Genomic DNA, 24,673 nt, shown 5'->3' with positions numbered 1-24,673 from the left:
TGCTTATTTAGGCTTTAACAGAGTTGGTGAGAAAGACCATACAGAACTTCCAAAGACAAGAAAAAAAGGGACATTGTTTTAGAAAATTGATAATGAATATATTTATAACACTTCTATATGGCTCATACAGCTATAACATGTTTGATATGCACTGATACATAAAATATCTCTCATACACATAATCATCAATCACAGAATAATCCACATAAATGTATCATAAACAGTTGACAGATTTCATAAAAACGATACAATTGAGGACCCTCCCACACGTTTATTACGACTAGGAGGACGTGTATAGGGTAGCTGCGTCTCAAAGCACAGTAGTGTTATAGTTCTTATTTGATCACAGGGATTTCACTGGTTGTACAGGGGAGGGATAGCAGCCTGGTCAATCAGACGGACCGCTGAGCTCACGTTTAGTTTCACTTCGGGAATGTGAGCTATCGCGAGATCAGGCTGGTTTCACAAGACTAGAGGGATAACCATAGAACTTCCACTAACACACTAGCTATTCTCGTACCGTCTCTGCTTGCACACTTGTGTTTTAACACTCATACCCTCTCCAACTCCATAACATATCATTATCTGTTATCTTCCTCTTCAAACCCTGACACATTATTATCTATGCCCTTTCACAGTCTAATAGCCTAAAATAGTTCACATTACTGTTCGTAGTACGATCCATATGAGTCCAGTGATAGGTCTTTTTCACTGGCATGGGGGTGTGTCCTCACTGTCCTGCAACGTCATTGGTTGTCATTGTCGTCGACCGGCAGCCACACCAATGGCACAGAGATCCTCATTGGATGATCCAGGCAGAGCAGCTTCAATAATCCCGCCCTCCTATTCCAGCAGCTGGCCTATCTAAGGGGAAATGGCTCAGTTCTGCTTCCAGGACAAGACTCGTGACAATAAACATCCACCTGCAGACCCTTATTTGAGTTTCAAAACAAACATATAAAAGCCTAGAAAACACAGTAGAAAGGCTCAGAGAGGTGAGTAGGACAGTTCCAATCAAACACAGTAGAAAGGCTCAGAGAGGTGAGTAGGACAGTTCCAATCAAAGCACAGTAGAAAGGCTCAGAGAGGTGGGTAGGACAAGTCCAATCAAACACAGTAGAAAGGCTCAGAGAGGTGGGTAGGACAAGTCCAATCAAACACAGTAGAAAGGCTCAGAGTGGTGGGTAGGACAAATCCAATCAAAGCACAGTAGAAAGGCTCAGAGTGGTGGGTAGGACAGTTCCAATCAAAGCACAGTAGAAAGGCTCAGAGAGGTGGGTAGGACAAGTCCAATCAAACACAGTAGAAAGGCTCAGAGAGGTGGGTAGGACAAGTCCAATCAAAGCACAGTAGAAAGGCTCAGAGTGGTGGGTAGGACAAGTCCAATCAAACACAGTAGAAAGGCTCAGAGAGGTGGGTAGGACAAGTCCAATCAAACACAGTAGAAAGGCTCAGAGAGGTGGGTAGGACAAGTCCAATCAAAGCACAGTAGAAAGGCTCAGAGAGGTGGGTAGGACAAGTCCAATCAAACACAGTAGAAAGGCTCAGAGTGGTGGGTAGGACAAGTCCAATCAAAGCACAGTAGAAAGGCTCAGAGAGGTGAGTAGGACAGTTCCAATCAAAGCACAGTAGAAAGGCTCAGAGTGGTGGGTAGGACAAGTCCAATCAAACACAGTAGAAAGGCTCAGAGTGGTGGGTAGGACAAGTCCAATCAAACACAGTAGAAAGGCTCAGAGAGGTGGGTAGGACAAGTCCAATCAAACACAGTAGAAAGGCTAAGAGAGGTGGGTAGGACAAGTCCAATCAAACACAGTAGAAAGGTTTGGGCTCGCTGTTTTTTGATCGTTTTGATTGTCTTGAGTTAGGCTTGGTTGTCAGGTTTTGGGATGTGGGGGGCGGAGGTGGAAGGGGGCAGGGAGGAGGGTTATGAGAAGTCCCACACCTCCTCTGTGGGGTGAGCGATGGCGGAGGTGGGGGGGTGGCAGGACGGGGTAGGGGGGCAGGACACAGGGGGGTCATCGGGGCTGGAAACTCCAAGGGGCACCGCGGGGTACATGAGACTGAGGAAGGAGTCCCGGGTATGATGCCTTTTCACCTGTCATACAGTCCACAGAAAAATACATGAATACGAAGTCAGCCATACCGTACCACAGAATGCAATCCAGTCCAAAACACAGCATTTTGATGATGATGAGACCTACCTGTTTGAAGAAGGCATGGGTCAACAGTGTAGAAGCAGAGGGTCTATGGAACACCAAAACAGGACAAAGTCACACCATGCCATAATGGCCCACAACACTGTCATATCTAGCAATCACACCGTGTCTTAATGTCCCACAACACTGTCATATCTAGCAGTCACACCGTGTCTTAATGTCCCACAACACTGTCATATCTAGCAGTCACACCGTGCCTTAATGTCCCACAACACTGTCATATCTAGCAGTCACACCGTGTCTTAATGTCCCACAACACTGTCATATCTAGCAGTCACACCGTGCCTTAATGTCCCACAACACTGTCATATCTAGCAGTCACACCGTGTCTTAATGTCCCACAACACTGTCATATCTAGCAGTCACACCGTGTCTTAATGTCCCACAACACTGTCATATCTAGCAGTCACACCGTGCCTTAATGTCCCACAACACTGTCATATCTAGCAGTCACACCGTGCCTTAATGTCCCACAACACTGTCATATCTAGCAGGCACACCGTGTCTTAATGTCCCACAACACTGTCATATCTAGCAGTCACACCGTGCCTTAATGTCCCACAACACTGTCATATCTAGCAGTCACACCGTGCCTTAATGTCCCACAACACTGTCATATCTAGCAGTCACACCGTGCCTTAATGTCCCACAACACTGTCATATCTAGCAGGCACACCGTGTCTTAATGTCCCACAACACTGTCATATCTAGCAGTCACACTGTGTCTTAATGTCCCACAACACTGTCATATCTAGCAGTCACACCGTGTCTTAATGTCCCACAACACTGTCATATCTAGCAGTCACACCGTGCCTTAATGTCCCACAACACTGTCATATCTAGCAGGCACACCGTGTCTTAATGTCCCACAACACTGTCATATCTAGCAGTCACACCGTGCCTTAATGTCCCACAACACTGTCATATCTAGCAGTCACACCGTGTCTTAATGTCCCACAACACTGTCATATCTAGCAGCACTTGGAATCTCACATATTACATGCCTTTCAAAAATGACAGAAATTCAGACAGAACACAAGAACATTTAAAATTGTTCCTTGAATGAAAGAACCGACTTCAAACGGAGGTACCAGAGCCCGTGTGTATAACGTCTGCTGCTCCTGTGTGCGTGTCTCACCTGCATTCGGTGTGTGTGTTGGTGTGTGCGTTGCGTTCGGTGTGTGTGCGCACGTGTATGTCTCACCTGCAGTCGGGCTGCTGTTGCAGACACAGCTGGACCAGGTTGTGCAGGGTGGCCGAGTGGTTCTTGGGGGCGGGGCTCTGAGGTCTCTCGGCGGTGGCGGTGTGGGTCAGGCTGCCCGTGGCAACACTCTCCCCGATGCCAGAGTCCACCCCGGAGCGGGACACCTTCAGCCCCCCTAGCTCCCCTAGGGGGGAGGGGGCCACGTCCAGCAGGCAGCAGTGGGACCCACGCAGCTTCTGGAGCAGCATCTGGAGGGAGAGACACAGACATATGGACACATGGACACAGTCACACAGAGGGAGAGAGATGGAGAAAAGACGAGAGACTCTCACAGACTGAACTATGTTTTGTAATGTATGAGAACAGCCCTAGCGTATGGCATTGTGCTGTATGTATGTAAGGCCCCAGTACCTGTGTAGGGGGCATGTCCTGGAAAGGCACCCTGCCACTGACCAGCTCACAGACTACTATCCCCAGACTGTAGATGTCTGACTTCACCCCATAGCCATGCAGGTCCTGTCGTAGCAGCTCTGGGCTGAGCCAGGGTAGCAGGGCAGGGCTGTGATGGGGCATGTCGAACACGGTCCTCACCTTCTTCCCATCCCGCATCATACTATAAACACTGTGCAGCCCCGAGAGGTAGACACGGCCCTCCCCAGACAGCAGGATGTGACTGGCCTTCACTCCCCTGAGAGGAAGTGGAGAAGAGGAGAGGAGAAGAGGAGAAGAGCGTTCACTCTCGCCAAATCTTCAGGCTTCTACACAACTACAGTCAACTAACTATTGATGATGCATTAGGTTGTTTTTACCAGCTCAGACCAACTGTCCCTGGCACATTCTACATGTTGAATTGCGAGCAACTCCGAGCAACTATGTCCAACTGAGACCGCAAACTAGGCTGATTCTTTCAACAAATCAAATGAAATGTTATTGGTCACAAGCGCCGAATACAACAGGTGTAGGCTTTGCCGTGAAGTGCTTACTCACGGGCCCTTTTCCAACAATGCAGAGTTAAAAAGTTACAAGCATTTGCTAATTAGGAAACACATAGTAACACAATAGCGAGACTGTATACAAGGAGTACCAGAACCGTTTAACAGTTGGGTTGGTTATAGTTGGACAGAAGTGTTTCAGTGTTGCTTCAGTCCCTCTCCTCGCCCCAACCTGGGCTCCAACCAGGGACCCTCTGAACACATCAGCAACTGCCACCCATGAAGCATCGTTACCTATCGCTTGACCGCTAACTAGCGCACCGCTAACTAGCTAGCTATTTCACATCGGCTACATGTAGAAGCCTTAAAATGGTTCATATCTCTCCCTTGTCCCCATGGTGTCTTTCCTCCCTCACCTGTGCACGTAGCCCATGAGGTGCAGGTATTGCAGAGCCTTCAGGACTCCGTGGAGGAGGTAAGCGATCAGGGACTCACTCATCCCGTCAGGGAAGAACGTCCTCAGCAGGCTATCTGCCGAACCTGGGACAGAGAGAGAGAGAAGTCGGTAACTATGGTTCCAAATGGTTCGTAATGTTTCTTACAAACATAGGCATTTTTTAACATGTCATTTCTGTACCATAAAAAGTAAAGTTCAACCAACTTATCGCTGAGAGAAGGAGCATGGATGAAGAGAGATGGGGGGAGTAAGTGTGGGAGAGAGATGGTGAGAGGAAACGTGTGTTAGAAGATGCATGCAGTAGACTGACCGTAGCCCATGAGTGGTGTGAGGACCCAGAGCTGGCAGCAGGAGCTGAAGACCAGGCGAGAGGTCAGCAGATTGGGATGGCGGAACAGCCTGGAGAGAAGAACCTCGTTCTGGGGACACAGCCAGGAAACACTGGGGTCACACAGCCAGGAAACACTAGGGTCACACAGCCAGGAAACACTGGGGTCACACAGCCAGGAAACACTGGGGTCACACAGCCAGGAAACACTGGGGTCACACAGCCAGGAAACACTGGGGTCCACACAGCCAGGAAACACTGGGGTCCACACAGCCAGGAAACACTGGGGTCCACACAGCCAGGAAACACTGGGGTCCACACAGCCAGGAAACACTGGGGTCCACACAGCCAGGAAACACTGGGGTCCACACAGCCAGGAAACACTGGGGTCCACACAGCCAGGAAACACTGGGGTCCACACAGCCAGGAAACACTGGGGTCCACACAGCCAGGAAACACTGGGGTCACACAGCCAGGAAACACTGGGGTGACAGCCAGGAAACACTGGGGTCACACAGTCAGCCAGGTGGCTTGTACCACTGCCAAGTGCCAACAATGTTATTATGAACAATGACCTAAATGGTCCCTGACCCTGGATCTAGAGAGCAAGAGCACATGTTTTTGTTCCAGCCCAACGCTAACTCATCTTATTCAAGTAATCGACTGACTCAACTAAAAAATTGATTAGTTGAATCCGGTGTTTTGAATCAGTTGTGGCTGGAACAAAATATGTATCTTATGACATGAACTTCAATGAAAAGACAAGGTGGTTCGTATCTGTAGGACCTTTAATACAGTACCGCACCATCAACTGTAGCAGCTCATCCTCAGTACACTCATCCAGGTTGGTGTTCTTGACTGCCACCAGCTGGCGGGAGGGGGTGTGGCGCGCCATGCGCACCTGGCTCAGGTTGTTGAAGCCTTTCCCTGTGAACACGGTTTGGTAATAAATATTAAGACATGTAGAAACACGTTCAACTCCGAAAACCCTTAATTCTCAGGGACTGTGTGGTTAGTATGGTCTTCAATAATCCAGGGAGATTTGTGAACTAATATTTTGAATTGGCCAGTTTATTCAACAGATGTGCCAAAAGGTAATAGACTATGTGTAACATAAAATGTCCACAATACAAACGCTTTATACTCGGGCTATGTGTAGTATGGGACTTGGTCAGTGAAATTGTAAACAATGCTTTTGGATTAGCTATTCTATTCAACAGTAACATGCTAAAAGGAAATATGCTTTGTATTTGTCAGAGGAGATATTACTCTGCAGGCAACAACTATGTAGTGAAAGGACTTGTCATTCTGGGTTGTAGTGATGAGTTGATTTGTGACCAATGGTATGCTCACCCAGCTCTGACAGCAGCTGGTAGTGGGCGGAGTTAGCAGAGAGCGCTGTGATGTCATCGCTGCCTGCACCACCCCAGGTGAAAGTGCATTCTGAGACGTCAGAGCTCTGTGAAGAATCAAACACACACGTACTCACACCCAACCCTGACACGCATCAGCAGAATATTTCATTAGATCACAGAACATGTAGTAACAACATGGTAACAGTATGGAAACATGTTGTAGTTTACCTAAATTAGGGATAGTTCACCCAAATGAACTGTTTTTTTTACCCTGTAGGCAGTCTACAAATACAGTCTACAAGTGCTTTAGTATAGCATGGTATTTTTTACTAACATGAAATGGGTCCATTTAGCAGAGAAGAGGAAGCAGAATGAGGTGAGTGAGTGTTGCCTTTGAGCCTGAAGAGGTCAAAGTACTATGGTGTTGTGGTGATGACCAACCAGTGGCTGCCACAGGGGGGGCACTGTGGGGTTAAGCTACACAGGGTAATGCTGGGGTGGGGGTAGTATCACTGGGGCCGGTGCTGGGGGGAGGGAGAGGCTGTAAACTACTTTGTGTTAAGGGGTCAGGGCCGTGCACAGACCTTTCAGGGGGCCGATGCTTAAACTAATTCATATCTCGACATTCAGAACATACCACTGCCTTTGTAGCGAACTGTTTTATTTGTTTTAGCACGGACCTATTTATTTCTGCAACAACGCATTCAATCATCACAAATTGAAAGCTAGCGAGTTACAGCGCCTCCTAAAGACGCGGGGAACAGAAGGTGGGCTATCAGCTGATCATTGATGTTGATGATTGATGTAAATCTGCTAGTTAGTTAGCAAGATTTGTTTTTATTGATTGTGATTTATCTTAAATGCTCTGAAATAATAACTTCATGATATGATACTCATCATCCTCTAACTCAAGATATATGTCTGGCTGGCTATTGGCTTGTGTGGATATTTTAGTATCACCTGGTGATTAACTAGTCTTAATCTCATGACTCTGGATCAGAAGGTTGTGAGGTGGACACTCGTGTTTTATTTTAACCCTATCCAAACCTTAACCCTTAGCTTAACCATTCAGAACGAGTGTCTAACCTTAACCCTTAGCTTAACCATTCAGAACGAGTGTCTAACCTTAACCCTTAGCTTAACCATTCAGAACGAGTGTCTAACCTTAACCCTTAGCTTAACCATTCAGAACGAGTGTCTAACCTTAACCCTTAGCTTAACCATTCAGAACGAGTGTCTAACCTTAACCCTTAGCTTAACCATTCAGAACGAGTGTCTAACCTTAACCCTTAGCTTAACCATTCAGAACGAGTGTCTAACCTTAACCCTTAGCTTAACCATTCAGAATGAGTGCCTAAACAATGTTTTAAACCTATCCAAAACCTTAACCCTTAATCTTCTAAATTTGACGTTTGGAACAATTTCAAAATGTGATGTTTGGAGAAATAGAACGATACCTAGCATGAGAAGTCAACCCAGAGTGTAAAAAGCACTTCGAAATGTGACGTTTAGATAAACGTAAATAAACATCTGATTCTGCAGTGAGACTGTGAGAGCTTGTTACGAGCTTAGACTACCTGTGATGCTGCTGACTGAGGAAGGGATGGAGTCGGGTCGGAGGGAGGGTCGTTGATGCAGCCGCTCCTCTCTCTGTCTGCTCTGTGTATCAGCCAATGTAACAGTGTTCCTTCCGTCCCTCTCCTCGTCCCTACCTGGCCTCGAACCAGGGGTAACAGTGTTCCTTCCGTCCCTCTCCTCGCCCCTACCTAGCCTCGAACCAGGGGTAACAGTGTTCCTTCCGTCCCTCTCCTCGCCCCTACCTGGCCTCGAACCAGGGGTAACAGTGTTCCTTCCGTCCCTCTCCTCGCCCCTACCTGGCCTCGAACCAGGGGTAACAGTGTTCCTTCCATCCCTCTCCTCGCCCCTACCTGGCCTCGAACCAGGGGTAACAGTGTTCCTTCCGCCCCTCTCTTCGCCCCTACCTGGCCTCGAACCAGGGGTAACAGTGTTCCTTCCGTCCCTCTCCTCGCCCCTACCTGGCCTCGAACCAGGGGTAACAGTGTTCCTTCCGTCCCTCTCCTCGCCCCTACCTGGCCTCGAACCAGGGGTAACAGTGTTCCTTCCGTCCCTCTCCTCGCCGCTACCTGGCCTCGAACCAGGGGTAACAGTGTTCCTTCCGTCCCTCTCCTCGCCGCTACCTGGCCTCGAACCAGGGGTAACAGTGTTCCTTCCATCCCTCTCCTCGCCCCTACCTGGTCTCGAACCAGGGGTAACAGTGTTCCTTCCGTCCCTCTCCTCACCCCTACCTGGCCTCGAACCAGGGGTAACAGTGTTCCTTCCATCCCTCTCCTCGCCGCTACCTGGCCTCGAACCAGGGGTAACAGTGTTCCTTCCGCCCCTCTCTTCGCCCCTACCTGGCCTCGAACCAGGGGTAGCAGTGTTCCTTCCGTCCCTCTCCTCGCCCCTACCTGGCCTCGAACCAGGGGTAACAGTGTTCCTTCCATCCCTCTCCTCGCCCCTACCTGGCCTCGAACCAGGGGTAACAGTGTTCCTTCCGTCCCTCTCCTCGCCCCTACCTGGCCTCGACCCGGGGACCCTCTGCACCAATCGACAACAGTCACCCTCGAAGCACCGTTACCCATCGCTCCAGAAAAGCCGCGGCCCTTGCAGAGCAAGGGAAACAATTACTTCAAGGTCTCAGAGCGAGTGATGTCACCGATTGAAGCGCTATTAGCGCGCACACCGCTAACTAGCTAGCCATTTCACACCGGTTACAGCAACTAGACTGAATATTGATGATGATGTAACTCAAGGGTTAATGAAATGTTATACTGCTGTGGCAACACTGTTGATATTATAAACTAGGTAGCTAGCTACACACACTAGGCTGGTGGCTGCATCTCATGCATGTTTGGATACCGGGCATTAGCAATCTCAGTAAATGGCAGACTGGGGAAAAAGGCTCAACTGGGCAAGCGCGAGATCTGTACAGGGCTGACCAACAGGGCTGACCAACAGGGCTGACCAACAGGGCTGACCAACAGGGCTGACCAACAGGGCTGACCAACAGGAGCAACCAACAGGGCTGACCAACAGGGCTGACCAACAGGAGCAACCAACAGGGCTGATCAACAGGAGCAACCAACAGGAGCAACCAACAGGGCTGACCAACAGGAGCAACCAACAGGAGCAACCAACAGGAGCAACCAACAGGAGCAACCAACAGGAGCAACCAACAGGGCTGACCAACAGGAGCAACCAACAGGAGCAACCAACAGGAGCAACCAACAGGGCTGACCAACAGGAGCAACCAACAGGGCTGACCAACAGGAGCAACCAACAGGAGCAACCAACAGGAGCAACCAACAGGAGCAACCAACAGGGCTGACCAACAGGGCTGACCAACAGGAGCAACCAACAGGGCTGACCAACAGGAGCAACCAACAGACGACATCACGACGACTTGTGGGCAATCGGTTCAGAACAACAATGACCAAAACTTTATACAAAAAAATATATATACACCACCACCCAAAAGGGCAGTTGGCGAGTGGGAGGGCAAAGTGCTGGGCACAGGTTGACTCCCATCTGTGCACGTGCCTGGGCGGGATGCTGTGGCAGTTAGCTCCAGGGTGAGCTGACACAGCAGCTATGAAAAAGGCTTGCTGCTGTGCTTGCTGCTGTGCTATATGTTTCACTTATAGGCTATGTAATGTTCTAGTGATCTGGTCAGTGGCTGGCAGCCCTATTATGTGGTAGGTTACATGCAGCTATACCATCACATAGACAGGACCCGGAGCTGTCCTATGTTGTCCTAGTGGTCCCTAAAGACCTCTGACCTCATAGAATAGAACTAGGCTGACCACACCATAAAGACAAGGCCGGGTGGGCTTCAGTGCTCCGATTGGATGCTAACAGAGTGGACACAGCACTGTACTGACCAGGTATTGGTGGCTGATGTCCTCATACTGGTCCTCTATGCTGATTGGCTGGACCTGAGTGGGGGAGATGCAGGAGCAGTCCTGGGGAAGAGGGGAGGAGGGAGGAGGGGGTGAGACATGCCCCCCTAGGAGAGGAGAATAGAGGAGAGGAGTGAGACGGTCCAATAGGGAAGGAGGGAAGAGAGGACAGGCATGCCGTCATGCCCTTATAAGGAGATGAGGGACTTAGGAAGACAACACTGAAGAGATACTTTTGGAGCATCAAGGTTGGAGCCAATGTGGGAAACAACAGTGTTTGTGGAGGAAGACATGCAGTGCATGTCCATGAAGTGACTGCTACTTTAGAAAGAGACAGCTGAGATGGATGACAGGGTTAGCAGCAGATTAGTACCCATGATATAACCTACAGGGAAAGGTAATGGCAATATGCATGGACAATGAGATGGGTCTTATGAATGAATCCTGATAAAGAAAGCATGAGTTATAGGATGGAACGTGGCCAGATCAATGTGCTATGAGAGAGACACACTGCACACCTGGAGGAGACGCTGGCTCATTAGATCATCATCATCAACCTCTTTAGATAAATCATTGTCATGATCGGCTAAACATCAAAGCCATGCTGATTAAAATAAATATCCCTTACCAAGAAAGACATGGATTTCTCTTCGTGGGGGTTAGCGCTTCACGCGATGGCATTTATCCGCTCCACGACCACAGCACGCGCTGTACAATGAGAGGGGTGGAGAGAGAGAGAGAGAGAGAGAGAGAGAGAGAGAGAGAGAGAGAGAGAGAGAATGAGCAAGAGGAGAAATACATGGTAACATGAGAGACTTAGTTAGGATTCAACCTGAGAGACAGCCTTCCCCATGGGGCGGTCTGTATGTCCATACAGCTTACCTGGCTGTACTCTACCGGGTTCAGATTCCACTGCATTGGCATCTGGCTTCATCACTCCATGCAAAACACTGCTCCACGTTCTTGAAAAACACAAAATAAAATGATTGATGATTAAATAAGCAATAATAGCCCCAGTAGGGATTGTGTGCTGAATGCATGCTGTTGAAAGAAACATACATTTTCACGGAGGTATCAAAATGTCTCGACAAAAATAACTATGCCAGTCGGTGACCACAAAATACTGAGATTAAAACACGCATCACGTGACTGTTTGGTGCGCAATAGCCAGATTCACATCGGTATCCGTTACATTTTCGTGATACAGAATCGTTGCAGCCACATCTGAATGCAAGCATCTGAAATGCATGTGGTCCATCGCTTTGGCTGTAGCTAAGTGCCTCGATGGATATTTTCTCCCCATCTCTCTCCTGCCACAGCATGAATGGGAAGGGGACTTTGAGGACAGTGCGTCGTCGTGTCCCATTGTATGAGCGCGCGACCTAATGATGAGTCCTTGGTCCCTGACCGTTATTGTTCTTGATGGGTCGTCGCTGCCATATACCCACCATTGTGAAAGCTTTAAGTCTTTAACGACCCTATATAGTGACAGTTCTTGCCTGTTGTTGTTGGGGAATTATTTTGCTTTTAACCGATATTCTATTGTATTGTATTCCAGTCTATTCTGTTCTATTCTAGCTATTTTATTATAATCTACTGAGACACCCTACTGGGGGGAAAAAATTATTGAATCAACGTTGTTTCCACGTCATAAAATAATAATATGTAATGGCCTTGAATCAGCGTGGGAAAATGATTGGATGTGCCAAAAGTCATCAACATAAGGCCATTTGGTATTTTTTTCACATAACTTTTTACTTAAATCAGATGATGTGGTGACATTGTTGATTTCACGTTATTTGACAACTCAACAAAATGTAAATCAAAACGACGTTGAACTGATGTCTGTGCCCAGTGGAACGGGCCCAACACTGTAGCAGAGAAAGCGGTTGTCCTCTCTGATTGTAACCTACACATTTGTTTAGTACATGTTTTCATATAATCATGTAAAAAACAACAACACATAATTAACATAATCACATAATTTGTGGATGCAGGATTGCATTTAACTGCAATGAGTTTACTTACAATGAAAATCAGTTCATGAAATCTTCATGCCCAATCATAACAAAAGCAGGCTGTTTTTTTTTTTAACCAACTTACTCTTACTCTGAATGCGAAACAAACTTGAACAAACCAAGCATGACATGAGGAAGCTCACAACTCGCAATTTAAACATTTCTAATTTGGCAAAGTTAAGGCTTATGACAACGCAAAATATGACGTAATGTACAAGTTGTGCGTACAGACACTGTTCTGACTGAAGATAATGAAATATTTTCAAGATGCAATGGAATGAAATAGAAACACATTGCGATGCGTTATACACACTGCTAAAACAAATGTATATTGTTGAGAGTATGAAGTTTGAAACTTATAGTTAATGGCAACAACATACTTCACCTATGTTTTTGCTCTCCTCTCAGATGATTTTACGTAATGACGTAGATACTAAACTTGTGGGAACCTGATAAAAGTTGGGATATTATTGTTATACATTTCATTTTCATCTGTGAACCGCACTGATTTATATAAGTATTTTTTTGGTATTTTTTCCCTAATTCGTAGTACATTTTAGTTTTAATTCCATGTATCTTAACTCCATTTAAAAATTATATATAATTAATTAACAAAATAGATGTTAATAACAAATTTCAATGTATTTAGTGTAGGACTTTTATTTAGAAACACCCCTCAAGAAATATTGTCGCGTAATTCACACGTCACTCATTTCAACCGCGCGCTATTTCATGACGTGATGAAACCATCAGCACCAACAGTCTGCCCTGATCATTTTCTCCCTAATATCTACTGTTTCCATTGTTTGATATTTTAGGATAGATGGGACCACATGTGCTCTGGGATTTGTCTAAGGTGTTTACAATACATCGAAAGGTAGGTTGATGTTAATTTATATTATATGAAAATCCGGATCATAAGTGACCACATCGATGGGAGAAATCCTTGCCAAAGGCCGGATGGAAATCACGGATGTGCCACAGTACTACATAGCTCTGCAATGTTCGCTTGTCAACTTAATCAGCTGGAGTGAGTTATACTATTCATCATTACTATCCCCCAAAAAACTAATCTCACTCAGAACGAAATCGTGAGATTTGAATTTTAACGGGCGAAAACATACTTTTTGCGATTGTCGATTTGGTTTATTATTATGAAACAAGTCATTGCACTCTCCTCTTGTCGAATTGTTCCATTGGTACCGAGATCAATGATTATTTTTGCACTTGTCACTTATGCTCATCGCAGTTTATATTTAAAGCTATATACTACGCCATTGTTTTTATTATTACCCACAATCAGCGAGATGTTTTGTTGTTGTTGATGACGAACGCTCCACGGTGGTTACACTGTAGCCCGCGAACACGTGATAGTATTCTTACTGTTGATAAAGCAACAAAGTAACTATCAATGCTTGACATTTCCCTATGCTGACTGCTGCAGATCCCAAAGTCCAGAAGACTGTATTCGAATTCCCTGTTTAGGATCATTTAAGTGTTTTGACTTGGGAATTAAACATTTAGCTAATATCTCAACTTCACATCCAATCTTGTACTTGTTGGAATCAAGTAGATAATATTTCCACCAATCATTGGTTACATTTTATTTATGAACATGTTAATGCACAAATTCTAGACCAAATGACAAGTAGCTAATTCTTTCTTCCCTCCTAGATGTGAATGTTTCTAACTTTTGTTGATATTTCAAGTAAATAAGACATTTTCCCCTCAGGATGAGTGTGGTTATGGACAGTTGTTCCACTAACTACTCAGCAGACGGTCCCAGAGCCGTTGTGATGGAATTCCAGCTCAGACCGTCTGGTATCACATGGTCCTCTTGCCCCCGCCTGACACTCAAACAGTCATGTGCAGAAGAGAGTCCGTTAGATGTGGGCCAGCTAATTGGAGATTGTTTCTAGGGAATCACACAGAGTCAGAGGAAGAGAGTTGTAGGGACTCCTTTCACTCTACTGAGCCGAGCTGTACTGCGCTGGCCAGGTTATGCAACCCTTATAGTTGCTAGAAGGGACACGGTTCGGCTCATCACGATAGTATGAAAACAGTAAAAGTGGGGGAGAGAGAAAGAGAGGGTTGGGGCAGAGCAGGTGGTCATATCACTGCAGATGAGACCTTAGTCCAGCACCTGTATACAAGATTAGGTAACCTCCCTTTCTCCTCTCTATTCCTTCATAACTACAGGAAGGGGAAAGGATGGCAACAGTCTCCACCATGCTGCTTTGACCTGTCAAGCCCTTGTAGAAAGTCTCCACCATGTTGCTTTGACCTGTCAAGCCCTTGTAGAAAGTCTCCACCATGCTGCTTTGACCTGTCAAGCCCTTGTAGAAAGTCTCCACCATGCTGCTTTGACCTGTCAAGCCCTTGTAGAAAGTCTCCACCATGCTGCTTTGACCTGTCAAGCCCTTGTAGAAAGTCTCCACCATGCTGCTTTGACCTGTCAAGCCCTTGTAGAAAGTCTCCACCATGCTGCTTTGACCTGTCAAGCCCCTGTAGACAGTCTCCACCATGCTGCTTTGACCTGTCAAGCCCTTGTAGAAAGTCTCCACCATGTTGCTTTGACCTGTCAAGCCCTTGTAGACAGTCTCCACCATGCTGCTTTGACCTGTCAAGCCCTTGTAGAAAGTCTCCACCATGCTGCTTTGACCTGTCAAGCCCTTGTAGAAAGTCTCCACCATGCTGCTTTGACCTGTCAAGCCCCTGTAGACAGTCTCCACCATGCTGCTTTGACCTGTCAAGCCCTTGTAGAAAGTCTCCACCATGTTGCTTTGACCTGTCAAGCCCTTGTAGATAAGTGGTAGGGAATGACAGGAGATGAGGAAGGAAAGCCATCTCTTGGGAAATGCCTCTCATTTGACCTTTCACCTTATCAGAGAAAGGGGGAGGGTGGTGGGGCTACGCTCTGATTCTCTTCGCCTCTCCCCGACGTGTTTACTTGTTCACTGTCCCTCAGTTGTTAAAGGTATTGATTGCTTGGTGGTAGCATGGGGTAGAGGAGCTAGAATGAGATCACAGCTTGACGAGAAGGATATAGGCTAGACAAGGCTAGAGAATCTTCCTGCAGTCAGGGAGAGGAAATGAAAAGAAAAAAACGAAAGAAAACAAAAATAAATATATATATATATATTAGAAACCAAAAGAAGGTAACCATACAATCCTGTAGAAGGCATAGAAATAAAAAGGAACAACACTGCACTGTGAGCAAGCCATGTCTGTTAGCTACCTTCTCTCTTGTGTGTAGAGTAGACCAGTGACAGCATGTGGTGCAGTGTACTGTCAACTCCAGTTTGGTTTTCCTTCCCCAAGGATGGATATGTCACTGAAACAAGGCCTGCTGCACTACTGTGGGTAAGGATGGATGTATCTGATGCTAAGTCCAATTCAAAAGGTTGCATTAAACATACTTGGTGGGGCTGCTTCATCTCAAAGCAGGACCTCTGGGTCTTATTTACTGGGAAACAGAAGCAAAGGGGCCAAAACAGGGAGGGACTTACAGTACCTGTACCTGACTTCGTCCAATAAATGCTTGTTTTAGTTTTCCATTGCAAAATGTTTTGATACGGTGTGCACAAATGAATACGACACTGAGTGTACAAAACATGAAGAACACCTCTTTCATTAACAGACTGACCAGGTGAATCCAGGTGAAAGCTATATGATCCCTTATTGATGTCACCTGTTAAATCTACTTAAATCAGTGTAAAATATTTAAGTGCCTTTTAACAGGGTATGGTAGTAGGTGCCAGGTGCACCGATTTGTGTCAAGAACTGCAATGCTGGCTGGATTTTTCACGCTCAACAGTTTTTTAAATTGTATTTATTTTTATTTATTTTTATTTCGCCAATGCCGCCTTTCCTTCCAGTTCTCAACTGCCAATGACTGGAACGACCTGCAAAAATCACTGAAGCTGGAGACTCATATCTCCTTCACTAACTTTAAGCTCACAGATCACTGCACCTGTACATAGCCCATCTGTAAATAGCCCATCCAACTACCTCATCCCCAACTACGGTTATTCATTTTTTTGCTCTTTAGACTTTTCTATTGTGTTATTGACTGTGTGTTTATTCCATGTGTAACTCTGTTGTTTGTGTCACGCTGCTTTCCTTTATCTTGGCCAGGTCGCAGTTGTAAATGAGAACTTGTTCTGAGGGCAGAAGGAGGTGCAACTCAATATTAGGAAGGTGTTCCTAATCTTTGGTATACACAGTGTAGCCTATTAAAATATATGGGGGGGGTTGTACTCGGTGTATAGCTTACCTGCTAGTAGTACCTCCTGTTTCACTCTGTTCCAAAACGTTTCTCCCTACTGAACACTTCTCTGGTCTGTTTCACTCTGTTCCAAAACGTTTCTCCCTACTGAACACTTCTCTGGTCTGTTTCACTCTGTTCCAAAACGTTTCTCCCTACTGAACACTTCTCTGGTCTGTTTCACTCTGTTCCAAAACGTTTCTCCCTACTGAACACTTCTCTGGTCTGTTTCACTCTGTTCCAAAACGTTTCTCCCTACTGAACACTTCTCTGGTCTGTTTCACTCTGTTCCAAAACGTTTCTCCCTACTGAACACTTCTCTGGTCTGTTTCACTCTGTTCCAAAACGTTTCTCCCTACTGAACACTTCTCTGGTCTGTTTCACTCTGTTCCAAAACGTTTCTCCCTACTGAACACTTCTCTGGTCTGTTTCACTCTGTTCCAAAACGTTTCTCCCTACTGAACACTTCTCTGGTCTGTTTCACTCTGTTCCAAAACGTTTCTCCCTACTGAACACTTCTCTGGTCTGTTTCACTCTGTTCCAAAACGTTTCTCCCTACTGAACACTTCTCTGGTCTGTTTCACTCTGTTCCAAAACGTTTCTCCCTACTGAACACTTCTCTGGTCTGTTTCACTCTGTTCCAAAACGTTTCTCCCTACTGAACACTTCTCTGGTCTGTTTCACTTTGTTCCAAAACGTTTCTCCCAACTGAACACTTCTCTGGTCTGTTTCACTCTGTTCCAAAACGTTTCTCCCTACTGAACACTTCTCTGGTCTGTTTCACTCTGTTCCAAAACGTTTCTCCCTACTGAACACTTCTCTGGTCTGTTTCACTCTGTTCCAAAACGTTTCTCCCTACTGAACACTTCTCTGGTCTGTTTCACTCTGTTCCAAAACGTTTCTCCCTACTGAACACTTCTCTGGTCTGTTTCACTCTGTTCCAAAACGTTTCTCCCTACTGAACACTTCTCTGGTCTGTTTCACTCTGTTCCAAAACGTTTCTCCCTACTGAACACTTCTCTGGTCTGTTTCACTTTGTTCCAAAACGTTTCTCCCTACTGAACACGTCTCTGGTCTGTTTCACTCTGTTCCAAAACGTTTCTCCCTACTGAACACTTCTCTGGTCTGTTTCACTCTGTTCCAAAACATTTCTCCCTACTGAACACTTCTCTGGTCTGTTTCACTCTGTTCCAAAACGTTTCTCCCTACTGAACACTTCTCTGGTCTGTTTCACTCTGTTCCAAAACGTTTCTCCCTACTGAACACTTCTCTGGTCTGTTTCACTCTGTTCCAAAACGTTTCTCCCTACTGAACACTTCTCTGGTCTGTTTCACTCTGTTCCAAAACGTTTCTCCCTACTGAACACTTCTCTGGTCTGTTTCACTCTGTTCCAAAACGTTTCTCCCTACTGAACACTTCTCTGGTCTGTTTCACTCTGTTCCAAAACGTTTCTCCCTACTGAACACTTCTCTGGTCTGTTTCACTCTGTTCCAAAACGTTTCTCCCTACTGAACACTTCTCTGGTCTGTTTCACTCTGTTCCAAAACATTTCTCCCTACTGAACACTTCTCTGGTCTGTTTCACTCTGTTCCAAAACGTTTCTCCCTACTGAACACTTCTCTGGTCTGTTTCACTCTGTTCCAAAACGTTTCTCCCTACTGAACACTTCTCTGGTCTGTTTCACTCTGTTCCAAAACGTTTCTCCCTACTGAACACTTTGCTGGTCTGCTTCTTTTGTTTCTGCTAAGGGTTAGGGTTCAGAGGCCAGTAGTGGAGACTGTGTGTCTGACACCACTGTCCTCCAGGCTCCTGGACACCTGCCTGCCTCAGGAGGAGGCAGGATGTGATGTCACAGTGGCGCTCCCTTCTTCTTCCTGTCCAGCGGTGTGTGTGAGAGCGGTGGAGGCTCCGCCCACACGGCGAGCAGACGAACAGGAGAGATGTTTGAGGTGAAACCCCGTGGCGTGGAGAAGAAGGGCGGAAGCACAGAGACTGGTGAGTGAAGAGGAAGGGGGGAGAAGAGTGGAGGAGGAGAGAGGTAAACAGGAGGAGAGCAGGGGGAAGTACACACTGAGGAGAGAGGGCACGAGATTGCAGGATAGGGGGGAGATGGACAGGAGACTGCAGGATAGGGGGGAGATGGCTGGAGGACAGGAGACTGCAGGATAGGGGGGAGATGGACAGGAGACTGCAGGATAGGGGGAGATGGACAGGAGACTGCAGGATAGGGGGAGATGGCTGGAGGACAGGAGACTGCAGGATAGGGGGGAGATGGCTGGAGGACAGGAGACTGCAGGATAGGGGGGAGATGGACAGGAGACTGCAGGACAGGAGGGAGATGGCTGGAGGACAGGAGACTGCAGGATAGGGGGAGATGGACAGGAGACTGCAGGACAGGAGGGAGATGGCTGGAGGACAGGAGACTGCAGGATAGGGGGAGATGGACAGGAGACTGCAGGACAGGAGGGAGATGGCTGGAGGACAGGAGACTGCAGGATAGGGGGAGATGGACAGGAGACTGCAGGATAGGGGGGAGATGGCTGGAGGACAGGAGACTGCAGGATAGGGGGAGATGGACAGGAGACTGCAGGACAGGAGGGAGATGGCTGGAGGACAGGAGACTGCAGGATAGGGGGAGATGGACAGGAGGGAGATGGCTGGAGGACAGGAGACTGCAGGATAGGGGGGAGATGGACAGGAGACTGCAGGATAGGGGGAGATGGCTGGAGGACAGGAGACTGCAGGATAGTGGGGAGATGGCTGGAGGACAGGAGACTGCAGGATAGGGGGGAGATGGACAGGAGACTGCAGGACAGGAGGGAGATGGCTGGAGGACAGGAGACTGCAGGATAGGGGGGAGATGGACAGGAGACTGCAGGACAGGAGGGAGATGGCTGGAGGACAGGAGACTGCAGGATAGGGGGGAGATGGACAGGAGACTGCAGGACAGGAGGGAGATGGCTGGAGGACAGGAGACTGCAGGATAGGGGGAGATGGACAGGAGGGAGATGGCTGGAGGACAGGAGACTGCAGGATAGGGGGGAGATGGACAGGAGGGAGATGGCTGGAGGACAGGAGACTGCAGGATAGGGGGGAGATGGACAGGAGGGAGATGGCTGGAGGACAGGAGACTGCAGGATAGGGGGGAGATGGACAGGAGGGAGATGGCTGGAGGACAGGAGACTGCAGGACAGGAGATGGAGAGAGGACAGGAGACTGCAGGACAGGAGGGAGATGGCTGGAGGACAGGAGACTGCAGGACAGGAGGGAGATGGACAGGAGGGAGATGGCTGGAGGACAGGAGACTGCAGGATAGGGGGGAGATGGACAGGAGGGAGATGGCTGGAGGACAGGAGACTGCAGGATAGGGGGGAGATGGACAGGAGACTGCAGGACAGGAGGGAGATGGCTGGAGGACAGGAGACTGCAGGATAGGGGGGAGATGGACAGGAGACTGCAGGACAGGAGGGAGATGGCTGGAGGACAGGAGACTGCAGGATAGGGGGGAGATGGACAGGAGACTGCAGGATAGGGGGAGATGGCTGGAGGACAGGAGACTGCAGGATAGGGGGAGATGGACAGGAGACTGCAGGACAGGAGGGAGATGGCTGGAGGACAGGAGACTGCAGGATAGGGGGAGATGGACAGGAGGGAGATGGCTGGAGGACAGGAGACTGCAGGATAGGGGGGAGATGGACAGGAGACTGCAGGATAGGGGGGAGATGGCTGGAGGACAGGAGACTGCAGGATAGTGGGGAGATGGCTGGAGGACAGGAGACTGCAGGATAGGGGGAGATGGACAGGAGACTGCAGGACAGGAGGGAGATGGCTGGAGGACAGGAGACTGCAGGATAGGGGGGAGATGGACAGGAGACTGCAGGACAGGAGGGAGATGGCTGGAGGACAGGAGACTGCAGGATAGGGGGGAGATGGACAGGAGGGAGATGGCTGGAGGACAGGAGACTGCAGGATAGGGGGAGATGGACAGGAGGGAGATGGCTGGAGGACAGGAGACTGCAGGATAGGGGGAGATGGACAGGAGGGAGATGGCTGGAGGACAGGAGACTGCAGGATAGGGGGGAGATGGACAGGAGGGAGATGGCTGGAGGACAGGAGACTGCAGGACAGGAGATGGAGAGAGGACAGGAGACTGCAGGACAGGAGGGAGATGGCTGGAGGACAGGAGACTGCAGGACAGGAGATGGAGAGAGGACAGGAGACTGCAGGACAGGAGGGAGATGGCTGGAGGACAGGAGACTGCAGGACAGGAGATGGAGACTGCAGGACAGGAGATGGAGACTGCAGGACAGGAGATGGAGAGAGGACAGGAGACTTCAGGACAGGAGAAGGGAGCCTTGCATGCCTGACTTGGCTCTCCTGAGAAAAACTGCAACCACACACCCTTCAAGGTGTGTGTGTGTGTGTGTGTGTGTGTGTGTGTGTGTGTGTGTGTGTGTGTGTGTGTGTGTGTGTGTGTGTGTGTGTGTGTGTGTGTGTGTGTGTGTGTGTGTGTGTGTGTGTGTGTGTGTGTGTGTGTGTGTCTGTTTTCCTGTCTGTCTACACAGTTGTGAGGACTTGAGTCTTCTGCTATAGTTAGCCCAGCCCACTAAACCACATAACACTGAACCGGAAGACATTGTGTTATGCACCGCCACGGGAACACACACACACACACTCCCTGCCATACATACACATTCATGACACACACACTCATCCCCACTCTCAACCCAGCACTCAGTCTTCGCTCAGACGGATGGTGTCTAAGGCAGCGTTACAGAAATCAGTTTCAGCACTGAGTTGGTTTAATCTATAAGGGGCGATGTGTAGATTCACTGTAATAGTTACTGTATTAGTACTGCACCCACTATTTTGTTGCATGGATGATGGCAATATTTGGTTCTGTCTCTGAATGCTCTTCCCCAGATGACACCAGTAGCAGCAGTAAGCAGTGTGGTGGAGGGGGGTCGATGGGCTCCCAGGGGTCAGAGTCTCTGTACCTGTATGACAGCCAGGACTGGGTGATCTCTCCCATCTGCTCCCCTGAAGAGGAGCCCTGCCCCACCACCATCTCCCCCATGCTGGCCGAGGATACCTTCACATACATGAGTGAGTCACCGCCGTGTGAGTCAGTGTGTGGTTGTTCAGGTTGGGAGGTATACCGTATACCGGGTTATTTGGAAATACCCACGCGATGGTTTTCATATACCGTCAATACCGTTGAAACTATTTATTTGAAGTTTTTCAATTCATTTTAATATGTTGTAGCAAATGTACATAAATACCTGCAGTCAACTGGTGCGATACGTTAGGAGATAAAGAAGATTCTGTTCTTCATTTCTCCTGTCACATCATTTAAAATGATGAATCTTACTGTAGTTCCTCAGATCAGCAGCCAGTCAGGTGTTGGTTGTAAAGAGCACAACAGGACACAGCTGGTGAGTCCATAGTGTTGTGTGATGCTCCTGAGGTGATGAAGTTAGTTGTATGCATTTCACTACTAAGTGTTTGCCATCAGATATCTTGTAACTGTCTAAGATGTGCTATACTCTACAGCTGGGTATTTGGTTACTTGTTAGTTAGCTGAGTAAGTGTCTGAATTAATAAGGAGACATGGTTTTGGCTTTTTGACGTGTTTGAGAAGTCAGAGCTCTAGATAAGGTATCTGTACAGCTGCCACTTTGTTTCCCCACTAGTGTTTTTTTATCCTCTGTTCTTCTCCCCTCTGCTCCATGTACACAGGCTGCTCTTCCTTCTCCCCTCTGCTCCATGTACACAGGCTGCTCTTCCTTCTCCCCTCTGCTCCATGTACACAGGCTGCTCTTCCTTCTCCCCTCTGCTCCATGTACACAGGCTGCTCTTCCTTCTCCCCCTCTGCTCCATGTACACAGGCTGCTCTTCCTTCTCCCCCTCTGCTCCATGTACACAGGCTGCTCTTCCTTCTCCCCTCTGCTCCATGTACACAGGCTGCTCTTCCTTCTCCCCCCTCTGCTCCATGTACACAGGCTGCTCTTCCTTCTCCCCTCTGCTCCATGTACACAGGCTGCTCTTCCTTCTCCCCCTCTGCTCCATGTACACAGGCTGCTCTTCCTTCTCCCCTCTGCTCCATGTACACAGGCTGCTCTTCCTTCTCTGCTCCATGTACACAGGCTGCTCTTCCTTCTCCCCTCTGCTCCATGTACACAGGCTGCTCTTCCTTCTCTGCTCCATGTACACAGGCTGCTCTTCCTTCTCCCCTCTGCTCCATGTACACAGGCTGCTCTTCCTTCTCCCCTCTGCTCCATGTACACAGGCTGCTCTTCCTTCTCCCCCTCTGCTCCATGTACACAGGCTGCTCTTCCTTCTCCCCTCTGCTCCATGTACACAGGCTGCTCTTCCTTCTCTGCTCCATGTACACAGGCTGCTCTTCCTTCTCCCCTCTGCTCCATGTACACAGGCTGCTCTTCCTTCTCTGCTCCATGTACACAGGCTGCTCTTCCTTCTCCCCTCTGCTCCATGTACACAGGCTGCTCTTCCTTCTCCCCTCTGCTCCATGTACACAGGCTGCTCTTCCTTCTCCCCTCTGCTCCATGTACACAGGCTGCTCTTCCTTCTCCCCTCTGCTCCATGTACACAGGCTGCTCTTCCTTCTCCCCTCTGCTCCATGTACACAGGCTGCTCTTCCTTCTCCCCTCTGCTCCATGTACACAGGCTGCTCTTCCTTCTCCCCTCTGCTCCATGTACACAGGCTGCTCTTCCTTCTCCCCTCTGCTCCATGTACACAGGCTGCTCTTCCTTCTCTGCTCCATGTACACAGGCTGCTCTTCCTTCTCTGCTCCATGTACACAGGCTGCTCTTCCTTCTCCCCTCTGCTCCATGTACACAGGCTGCTCTTCCTTCAGACAAGCATGCATCACAGCTTTGTTCATTTCTCTCGTTTAATTTAGCTTTTCAATGTCCACTCGCACCGAAAATGGCTACTAGCTGTACTTCTATAACTTTACAAGCTGAATTTGCCTATAACTTTACGAGCTGAATTTGCCTGTCTTTCGAATTGGTTTGTGCATTTAGCTAAAAGCGTCTATGCGTCTTGTGTTCTATGCTGGTAATACTGTAAATCCTGGGATGGCAGAAGAACGGTATGAACATCTGGATACCGCCCAAGTCTAGTGGTTGTATGTTATTAACATACAAGAAAGAATAGGAATCCTGTGTGACTTTCTAGTTACAGGGAAGAGGTGGAATCAGTGTTTTGTATCCGTGGTAAAAGTACCTTGCGCTCATCACTTCCTGTTGTGTATTCATTGGTGTGACTGGCAGAGCAGTGTTCTATGATCTGGTGGGACTGACAGGACAGTCATGGTGGGACTGACAGGACAGTCATGGTGGGACTGACAGAGCAGTCATGGTGGGACTGACAGGGCAGTCATGGTGGGACTGACAGGGCAGTCATGGTGAGACTGACAGGGCAGTCATGGTGGGACTGACAGGGCAGTCATGGTGGGACTGACAGGGCAGTCATGGTGGGACTGGCAGAGCAGTGTTCTATGATCTGGTGGGACTGACAGGACAGTCATGGTGGGACTGACAGAGCAGTCATGGTGGGACTGACAGAGCAGTCATGGTGGGACTGACAGGGCAGTCATGGTGGGACTGACAGGGCAGTCATGGTGGGACTGACAGGGCAGTCATGGTGGGACTGGCAGAGCAGTGTTCTATGATCTGGTGGGACTGACAGGACAGTCATGGTGGGACTGACAGGACAGTCATGGTGGGACTGACAGGGCAGTCATGGTGGGACTGACAGGGCAGTCATGGTGGGACTGGCAGAGCAGTGTTCTATGATCTGGTGGGACTGACAGGGCAGTCATTGGTGTGACTGGCAGAGCAGTGTTCTATGATCTGGTGGGACTGACAGGGCAGTCATGGTGGGACTGACAGGACAGTCATGGTGGGACTGA

General features: G+C 48.3%; 2 protein-coding genes across 13 annotated transcripts in view; one reads left to right on the top strand and one right to left on the bottom strand.

Annotated features, from left to right (window-relative positions):
• Nucleotides 1-76: 76 nt before the first annotated feature.
• On the bottom strand, nucleotides 77-12,901 carry LOC123723948 (STE20-related kinase adapter protein beta). Of its 7 annotated transcripts, none has more exons than XM_045698172.1 (12): nucleotides 12,855-12,901; nucleotides 11,334-11,413; nucleotides 11,080-11,159; nucleotides 10,434-10,558; nucleotides 6,491-6,596; nucleotides 5,943-6,064; nucleotides 5,120-5,228; nucleotides 4,769-4,892; nucleotides 3,832-4,108; nucleotides 3,421-3,668; nucleotides 2,202-2,244; nucleotides 77-2,095 (listed from the first exon to the last, which is right to left on the bottom strand). In XM_045698172.1, the coding sequence occupies exons 6-12, from the start codon at nucleotides 6,030-6,032 to the stop codon at nucleotides 1,925-1,927; spliced, it is 1,062 nt and encodes a 353-aa protein (XP_045554128.1). In that variant the 5' UTR covers nucleotides 6,033-6,064; nucleotides 6,491-6,596; nucleotides 10,434-10,558; nucleotides 11,080-11,159; nucleotides 11,334-11,413; nucleotides 12,855-12,901; the 3' UTR covers nucleotides 77-1,924. The 7 variants fall into 7 exon arrangements, with proteins under 7 accessions (XP_045554128.1, XP_045554123.1, XP_045554127.1 ...); XM_045698167.1 differs by having other exon boundaries at nucleotides 10,434-10,514; XM_045698171.1 differs by having other exon boundaries at nucleotides 12,850-12,899.
• A 279-nt stretch (nucleotides 12,902-13,180) lies between these two features.
• LOC106574803 (trafficking kinesin-binding protein 2) overlaps nucleotides 13,181-24,673 on the top strand; it is a 62,918-nt gene continuing 51,425 nt past the window's right edge. For 2 of the 6 annotated variants that reach the window (XM_045698163.1, XM_045698162.1), the window contains exon 1: nucleotides 21,660-21,842. Coding sequence is in view for 4 of the 6 variants with exons in the window: in XM_045698158.1 (XP_045554114.1) it covers nucleotides 18,677-18,731; nucleotides 21,660-21,842 (238 nt within the window). In the remaining 2 variants the exon portion in view is untranslated. Of the gene's footprint in view, nucleotides 13,347-18,484; nucleotides 18,732-20,861; nucleotides 21,146-21,659; nucleotides 21,843-24,673 lie in introns of those variants that run through there. The other 4 variants (XM_045698158.1, XM_045698159.1, XM_045698160.1 and 1 more) reach the window with 4 other exon arrangements.

Source organism: Salmo salar, chromosome ssa16 (assembly GCF_905237065.1).
Source record: "Salmo salar chromosome ssa16, Ssal_v3.1, whole genome shotgun sequence".
In the NCBI taxonomy this organism is placed as follows: domain Eukaryota; kingdom Metazoa; phylum Chordata; class Actinopteri; order Salmoniformes; family Salmonidae; genus Salmo; species Salmo salar.
The sequence above is the reverse complement of the archived record's forward strand: the minus strand, read 5'-3'. Positions and strand labels throughout refer to the sequence as shown.